The sequence below is a fragment of the Carassius carassius genome, chromosome 16, assembly GCF_963082965.1.
Source record: "Carassius carassius chromosome 16, fCarCar2.1, whole genome shotgun sequence".
NCBI classification, from domain to species: Eukaryota; Metazoa; Chordata; class Actinopteri; order Cypriniformes; family Cyprinidae; genus Carassius; species Carassius carassius.
In genome coordinates, this window is record NC_081770.1 from 5845168 (window position 1) to 5853539 (window position 8372).

Here is an 8372-nt window from a genome sequence, read left to right on the forward strand (position 1 = left end):
AATTTGACTAGTAATACATTACTTTCAGATTTTTTACATAAAAAAAAGATGAATTAAAGATATCTTAAATTTGATTATGACTAGTCAAACACCAGTTAGAGATATAAAAAAAACATTTTACTAGTGGTAATTCAGTTAGAGAAATGTATCATTTATTATCACTAGTAAAATTGTAATTTGAGATATCTCTAATTAGAATTATGCCTGGTATAAAATCAGTTTTACATATCTTACAATTTCTATTAGTCAAAACTCATTAGTTGATATCAGAAAATGTTTATCAATAGAAGTAAAATGTACCAAAATGTACTTTGTGGTAAACAAACATTTATGTAAAAAAAAAAAAAAAAATAAAAAAAAATAAATAAAATAAAATAATAATAATAAAATTAATTAAAAAAAATGTAATTACCACTATAACCAGTAGATGGAAGCAGAGGAACATTATTGGCTTATTAATAATTGGTTTCCGCTCTTTTGCTTGCTTGAAATTATAAATTTCACTATTATATCAAATCAAAAAATCTAATTTTGCACTATTTTGTGTATGAAGTAAGAAAAGTCACAAAGTGCCTTGAAAAACAAACTTTTCATTTTGTGATTGAATCACACATTAAGTGTTGTAATTGAGTTATTTGTCAGTTACACATAATACTATAGAACAGGGGTCACCAAACTCGGTCCTGAAGGGCCGGTGTCCTGCGGAGTTTAGCTCCAACTTGCCTCAAAACACCTGCATAAAGGTTTAAAGTTTAAGAGCTTGATTAGCTGGTTTAGGTGTATTTGATTGGGGTTGGAGCTAACTGGACCTCAAGGTCCAAGTTAAGTGACTCCTGCTATAGTATATAGTATATATTGCTAATTTTGTATGCTTCTCAACTGAAGCTTAATGCTTTACTGACAAATGTGCATTACCAAGAAATACACATTACTAGTAATGGCACATATCAATGCAAAACATTAGTAATGGCACCCCATCGGTAGAACTTAATGGCACTGGTGCCACTGCTCCCAAATGCTAGTCTGTAGCCCTGCTGTTAGTTGTCTTACCACCAGCACAGCAACAGTTTGCACCAACCACAAATCATAGAAATAGCTGCAAGCACCAATAAAATAATAACAACAGCAGCACATATTCCTATTATCCAGTTGTGAGACAGACCTGGATCTGGAACAGATAAAGACAGACAGTCATTAGTGTAAGTGAATCTGTCAGTCTGATCTATAACACTCAACACTTGGACAAATTGCACTTGGCTAAAACATAGTGAATATAAAATCAGATTCTGTTTAAAGAGAATCACAAAAGAGCAAGAGAGAACATCTGTTGTAATTTCAGTAATTATGATGTTCTCATTGACAGTGTTTATGTGTTTGATGTTTAATGATAGAGATTTAATAGACATGAGTTACTCACCATTTGAGATCGGCCTAGCTGTGACATTATTCAGTATGTCTCTAAATTTTCCATCAGGACCACCATATGCAGAAAAACGTCCTTCAGAGATGTTAGCTATGTCTCCAAACACTCTTTCTTCATCCACTTTCTCAGTGTCCGTGCATAGAGTGACAGAATCTCCCTCTATAACTAATACTGTCTTTATTTCACCTGTATCAACACATGAAAAACAATGATGAACAGCTACTCAGACATTCTTGAAAAGCACACGGAAAGGCACATTTCAGGTCTGACGGAACATTTGTAATGTGATATTATTTTTGCAATATTATTGTAATATTATCTTCCTCCGCCATCCATTCCTCCAACCACTCTTGAGTACTGAATACTGCCAGTTCTTCAAGTTCCTCTTCCTGTTTCTATCTGATATAAACCATGTATTTTGGGCATCATGTTGCAAAGTATTGCCATAAGACTTTTTTAGTTGCTTTAATACTTAGTATAATTCTCTAGAGTTTGAGGAACACTGTTCTAACAGCCCCAAAAAATGTTTATTTGCCTTAAACATGTAAATCAGTGCAAACGTGTTCATTTTCATCTAAACTACTCGCACATTGCTGTTGATTTAAGTAAATGTATTATTACATTGAGTTACTCACCACTGACAGTCACAGTGAAGGTCTTGTGTATGGTGTGTTTGCTGCTGCTGATCTCTAGTTGATAAAGACCAGAGTCTGTGGTTCTAGTGTTTGTGATTGTCAGAGATCCAGTCTGATGATCCAGCTTCAGTCGGTCTCTGAATCTCCCATCAAGAACATTGTCATATGTGTTGAAGATTTCAGCTGTTCTATTGATTTCAGCTAAAGGAGATTCCTGCTGTTCAAATCTCCATCCTATCATATCAACTCTCTGTATCTCAGGAACACCAGAGAGCAGAGTGACTGAATCTCCCTCCAGCACTGACAGTGACTTCACTCCTGAATCTCTCAAACCTGAAAAACAAACAGTTTCTCAGTCATTCATTACTTTTATAACAGTTACTAAACAGTTTTAACTGGGATCATTTATTCTTGTCCAGTATAGATATACAAATAAAAGTTATTAAATGAAAAACGGAAACACTCACATATGACACTGAATGTCTTCTCTGAGGTCCTTCTGGGGCTGGAGATCACAAACTTATAAAGTCCCGAGTCTGTGGTGCTGATGTTTGTGATCTTGAGATCTCCAGTCTGATTGTCCAGCTGCAGTCTGTCCTTGAACTGCACATTATCATACGTGATATTGTTCTCAATCACTCGAGCTATGCGAGTGTCATTAAACCTCCACTCAATCTCTTCATCTCGCAGTATTTCAGTGACATCAGTTACAAAATCTCCCTTCATCAGTGACACTGACTCAACAAAAACACCTGATGAACAAACAGAAACAGTCAGTCAGTCAGAGATTAAACTTATACAATAGTTATTTAACTTTGTCCTTAGTCTCAAACAAACACTATAAAACAACAGAATTGAGTTAACTCAAATAAACAAGCAGCAAACTATATGACTATCCATATTCAACTGTTTTGTTTCAATAATCTGGTGAATTGTTAATGGACATCTCAGTGTTTGTCAGGAAAGCTGGATCATGGCTCATTACTGTGTGCCCAATTTAATGACAGAATTGCACTTCTCAATGCAAAAATGTAATGGAATTTCGGTCTTTCATCATCGACCATGCATAATGTTGTGAAAAGGTGCAACCATGCAACTTTCTGGGAACCTTATTTTATGATAAAAAAAAAAGAAAACCTATAAAGAATTGTTACGGTTGTGAGATATCTGGACAAATCAAAGCTTTTAGAGGACTTAATATCCCATTTGTGTTACTTGAGTGAAGCATGTCGAAATGATGTTATCGCGCTCATTAAAAACTTTCCTGGTCTTTTTTCTGATGTGCCTAGTCAACCCACAGTACTGGAGCATGATATTGATGATAGTGGGTGATTGCTCTCCTTTCAAGCAGAATTCTTATCGTGTAAATCCCATCAAGAGAGAAATAATGCAAGAAGAGACTGCATACTTGTTAGAACACAGTTTCGCTGTGCCAAGTTCCAGTCCATGGAGCTCACCTTGTCTGTTGGTGCCTAAATCAGGTGGGAAATTTCGATTCTGCACAGATTACTGCAAGGTAAATTCCATCACAAGACCTGACTCCTATCCTTTACCAAGGATGGATGATTGTGTTGATAGGGTTGGCACTGCAAAGTTTGTAACTAAGCTTGACCAATTAAAGGGGTACTGGCAGATCCCTTTGACAGCCAGGGCTTCAGAGATTTCAGCCTTTGTTACGCCTGACCACTTCCTGCAGTACAAGAGGATGGCTTTTGGTATGCGAAATGCACCCACAACTTTCCAACGCCTAATGAGAATAGTGCTGGCTGGGTTAGAGAATTGTGAGGCATACTTGGATGACATTGTCGTTTATTCATCTGACTGGCAACAGCATCTACCAATTCTGTATGCAGTTTTTCATAGACTAAGTGATGCATCTCTTACCTTGAATCTTGCTGAATGTGAGTTCGGTAAAGCTGTCGTGACATTTCTTGGGAAATGTGTGGATCAAGGACAGGTGCGTCCTGTCGACATAAAAGTTGAGTGCATAATTGATTTTCCAGCTCCCAAAACAAAACGAGAGTTGCGTCGTTTCTTGGGAATGACAGGATATTACCGTGCTTTTTGCAAGAACTTTGCTGACGTTGTATCACCCCTTACCAACTTACTTGGTCAAGCTAAAGTTGTCGAGTGGACCTCAGAGTGTCAGTCAGCATTTGATGCTGTTAAAATGTTGATGTGTAGTGCTCCAGTTCTGTCAGCTCTGGATTTTTCGCGATCATTTAAATTGGAAGTGGATGCGAGTGAGGTGGGAGCAGGAGCAGTCCTTATTCAGGAGGATGATACAGGAATTGATCACCCAGTTTACAAAATCGCAGAATAGCACTATCGAAAAGGAAGCTCTTGCACTGTTTCCTGCATTGCAGCATTTTGAAATTTACCTTGATGCTTGTAATGTTCCCATCCTGGTGTATACGGATCATAATCCCCTGGTTTTTCTTTTTCGAATGTCAAATTCAAATCAAAGACTGATGCGCTGGTCTCTTTTGATACAAGGTTTTAATTTGGAAATTCGGCACAAGAAGGGTTGTGAGAATGTACTTGCTGATGCCTTGTCACGTGCACCATGTAACCTTGGGGATTGAGAATTGTCTTGTAATTACAAATATTGATTTGTAATTTTAAGGGTGTGGGTGTTATGGTTGTGAGGTTTTTGTTGCTCCTGCTGTCTCCTTCTCCTCTAGGATTGGTCTTGGATTTAATGAGAAGCCGTTGGTGGTTGGACCAGAGAAAGAGGCCTGGACTATAAAATCCCCTGGAATTCCTCTGGAAAATTCCTCTTTGCCTTTTTTGCCTGCACTTTGTTGTACTGTGTGTGTGACCTGTGAAAGTGTAGTGCAATGTCTGTTGTGCTCTGTGTAGTGGTAACAGAGGGCTGTTAGCCACTGGTAACTGTTTGTGACATGCTCTTAAGAAACCTCAGTGCCTTTATGATCACCTCTGTCAAAGTGAAATGAATTTGAGAAGCTGTAGGGGGTGCCTTTTTTCTTTAGGCCAAATGACCTTATACTTTTCTCCTTTTTATTGGCTAGTTAAGGAGATATTTTGTATATTTCGTTTTCTTTATTTGTGATTCCTAGGGAAGTTAGTTCTTGTGGGAAAGTTAGTTTCTTTTGTTTGTTATTTTGGCATTAGCTCACCCCTGAATATTTTGCTTCAACTTTTTTTTAACCTTTTCCTCTTTATTAGATTTGTCTGATTTACTCAGGATCCTTTGTCAAATTTAAACTGCAATATTCTGAAAACAATCAAGAGAGCAAGAACAGTCTAATAAAAAGACTTAACTGAGAAGCAGTGTTGTGTTGTTTATGTTACTTCCCTGACCTAGACCAGGGACCGTAACAGAATGTTCGTCTAACGTTAGTCTTCAGTATTCGTTTCTCTCAGTTTATTGGACACTTACTTTCATTTATTTTGGGAAAAATGGATGAATTAAGTAAAGTTAATTGGACAGATCATGATAGCGTCCAGCAACTAACACGGTCGTTAAGTTTGTTTAAACAACTAAATAAAATAAGAATAGACTGTAACATATTAAATAATGATATAATGTATTTTTTGGGGGGAAAATAGGAAAAGCTAGCTAAATAAAAGTGATACATCTGTCATACAGCGCTATTGTGCCTGCATCACACTTCACTATGGAAATAATAAGATGCTATAAATGTATTATTATTAATAATAATAATAATAATAATAATAATAATTTTGTGCTTTTGTATAGACTGATTACCATTGTCCATTAACATAACATATCACAAAAAAATCAGGCTTTCATTTCATGTGCTTTCAATAGTCCATATAACCCAAACTTGTTCATGTGTCCTTACATAAATATAATTGCTTTGTTTAAACCAAGTAAAATAAAAAAAATGTAAACCTGTGTGGTTTTATAGATAATCACTCAAAATTACAGAACAATTAAAATCTTCACATTTTTTTAATCATTCCAGACCTATTTACCCAGAAAAGTAATTATTATCACATTCATTACCTTTAGAAAAACACTTACTGATTGCAAACAAGGGGAACAGAAAGAGTATAAGAGCTCTCTTCATGTTGATGTAGAGTGGAGTGAATATAGATGATTCTTGATGAAGTCCTCTGTTCTCTGTGTTTGTCAGCGATCCGTTTGTCAGCGATCCGAGTCGTGTCATAACATGAGATATATGACAGGAGCCATGCATTAATATAGGATTTTTGGTTCAGGGTGAGGCTCAGAAAAATGAATCACTGATGAAAAAATCCTGCTGCACCCTTAACCAGAAATATATGCCTATGACATGAGAGTGTCATAATTTAATATGAGATTGCCTAAAGATTTTCGGTTCAGGGTGATCTGATGACGCAAAAAATGTTATTCTCCCATTTAGAAATCTTATGTTATGACACAAGTCATTTAATGTGAGGTTATAATAAGAACATAAGAGCTCTTTTCAGTCGTTTTGTCTAAGTTAAAACTGGTTAATAACAATCATTTGTGTACTATTGTCTGCTTATTTTGATAAATAAAAGTATTAACTTTTGTTAAGTTAATATACTGTACTTAAAATATGTTAGGCCTAGGCTATATAGCTATAAAAATATTTAAATAAAACTAATTTTACAGAAACAAAATCATTTAAAAAGTAAATATTCTTATAGCATTGAATGAGATTTAAAGCAGTAACAATAAATGATATTTTATTATATGATATATGATTAATATTGTGTTTTTAAATGATGGTTTTATGCATGGTGATTATCTATGTATTTATCTGAATCTAACCATGTCATGTCAACAAATGGAAAAGTCAGTCATCTATTAATTATCATGTTAATTATTGTGCCTTTAGACACGTTTACCCCAAATACCATATTTTTTGCTTAAATTAGCTTATTGAATCTTTTTACCTTTTAGCAATAAATATTAAATCAAGTAACATAAGCACAAAATCATCACAGCCAAATAATATCGTTGTATCCTAATATTTGATTACTTTTTAAAAATTCCTAACAAATGTTTTCAAATGTTTATCATTCTCAAATGTTTAAACCAGGCAGGGTTAATAATAATATGTATATATCTTATATATAGTATTTTTGTAAAAAATAGACACTGAAGTGGCCTAAATAGATTTTTATTTATTATTTTATAAAAGGTGTAACATGTAAACTGAAAATTGTACTTAATCTTTTATGCACATGTACCAAGACATGTAAATTTGTCTAAATTAATTAATAAGAAATGTAAGTAAAGCGTGAACTAATTCTTCAGAATCTGAACTTTTTGTTAAAAAAAAAATTAATTAATAAAATGTTTTGAGAATTGATCCAAATTATAGCCCAATTAGAAATTGTCAAATGTGCTAAAGAAACAGACATTATATTGAGGAAAAAGAAACCCTAAAATTGTATTACTTTTGTCAACTGCTTTCCACGAGTAAAAACAATTAACATGTAAACAATAATGAATAACCTACATAGCTTGAATGATATGATATCATTTTTTTTTTCACAGTAGCTACATAATTCGATCCATGTTTAGTGTTTTGTTGTCTTTAACAGCAGCGGTTATTGCTTAAACGTAGAAGGAAGTACAAGAATTTAGAAGTTTCTGTTGTTTCTGGTAAAGGAAGTCAGCCCCATAATCATCCTGTACATAGAAGACACCAATAATTACCCAATACAAAGAATATTTATCCTATAATTATCTTAAACAAATAATTTTCCTATATCCACCTTATTCTTCCTGTAAGAGTGGGCGCAGCTGTCTGTAAATTGTATGGGTCTGGCTTCCGGTCTCATGGCATCCAGCTGTTTTTGCTGTACGCATTTTTTTTTATGATATATGATATGTAATATGATTTAATATGTAATATGATTTTGCTGCTTCATATTACAAATTGGTGTTACTTACCACATTATTTTAATCTGTTATGTTAATTATGAACACACTGGTTTGTAGTGCAAATAGTTTTACCATTTAATCCATGTTTCTTCACGTTATTTCCCTGTAGTGACTAATGACTCAGAAGTCTGGCTCATAGGTTTACTTCCGTGTTGAAGAATAAGGTGGATACAAATAATTATTATCCTAAGATTATCCAAAGCACAAGCCCAGATATCATCTTTTCCTGTAAATCAGAGCTGTTCCGCACTGTTTTTCTCTTTCACGCAAGGTGCCATGAAGATCTGCAGTAGTGAAAATTTTTATAAAATTGTGATTCTGTGATTTTTCTAATTTAGTAACTCAAGACAAGAGACGAGACTCATAATTTTTACATATAAACATAATTATCAATTATCAAATGCATGACTGGAAAAAAAAATGT

The 8372-nt window shown here is 34.4% G+C and overlaps 1 protein-coding gene across 2 annotated transcripts; it reads right to left on the reverse strand.

The window, feature by feature from the left end:
* Positions 1–419: 419 nt before the first annotated feature.
* LOC132159055 (uncharacterized) lies at positions 420–6191 on the reverse strand. Of its 2 annotated transcripts, none has more exons than XM_059568669.1 (5): positions 6071–6191; positions 2526–2810; positions 2059–2391; positions 1418–1609; positions 420–1162 (listed from the first exon to the last, which is right to left on the reverse strand). In XM_059568669.1, exons 1-5 carry the CDS (start codon positions 6114–6116, stop codon positions 1047–1049), a joined length of 972 nt encoding a protein of 323 aa, XP_059424652.1. In that variant the 5' UTR covers positions 6117–6191; the 3' UTR covers positions 420–1046. The 2 variants fall into 2 exon arrangements, with proteins under 2 accessions (XP_059424652.1, XP_059424651.1); XM_059568668.1 differs by having other exon boundaries at positions 420–1168.
* Positions 6192–8372: the final 2181 nt, after the last annotated feature.

Excerpts from the sequence above, each read along its gene's own strand:
- LOC132159055 (XM_059568668.1), bottom strand. The coding sequence starts at position 6,116 with ATGAAGAGAGCTCTTATACTCTTTCTGTTCCCCTTGTTTGCAATCA. Across the intron at positions 2,392-2,525 it reads GAAGACATTCAGTGTCATAT|GTTTGAGAGATTCAGGAGTG; the intron begins GTGAGTGTTTCC and ends TTTGTTTTTCAG. Across the intron at positions 1,610-2,058 it reads CTTCACTGTGACTGTCAGTG|GTGAAATAAAGACAGTATTA; the intron begins GTGAGTAACTCA and ends GTGTTGATACAG.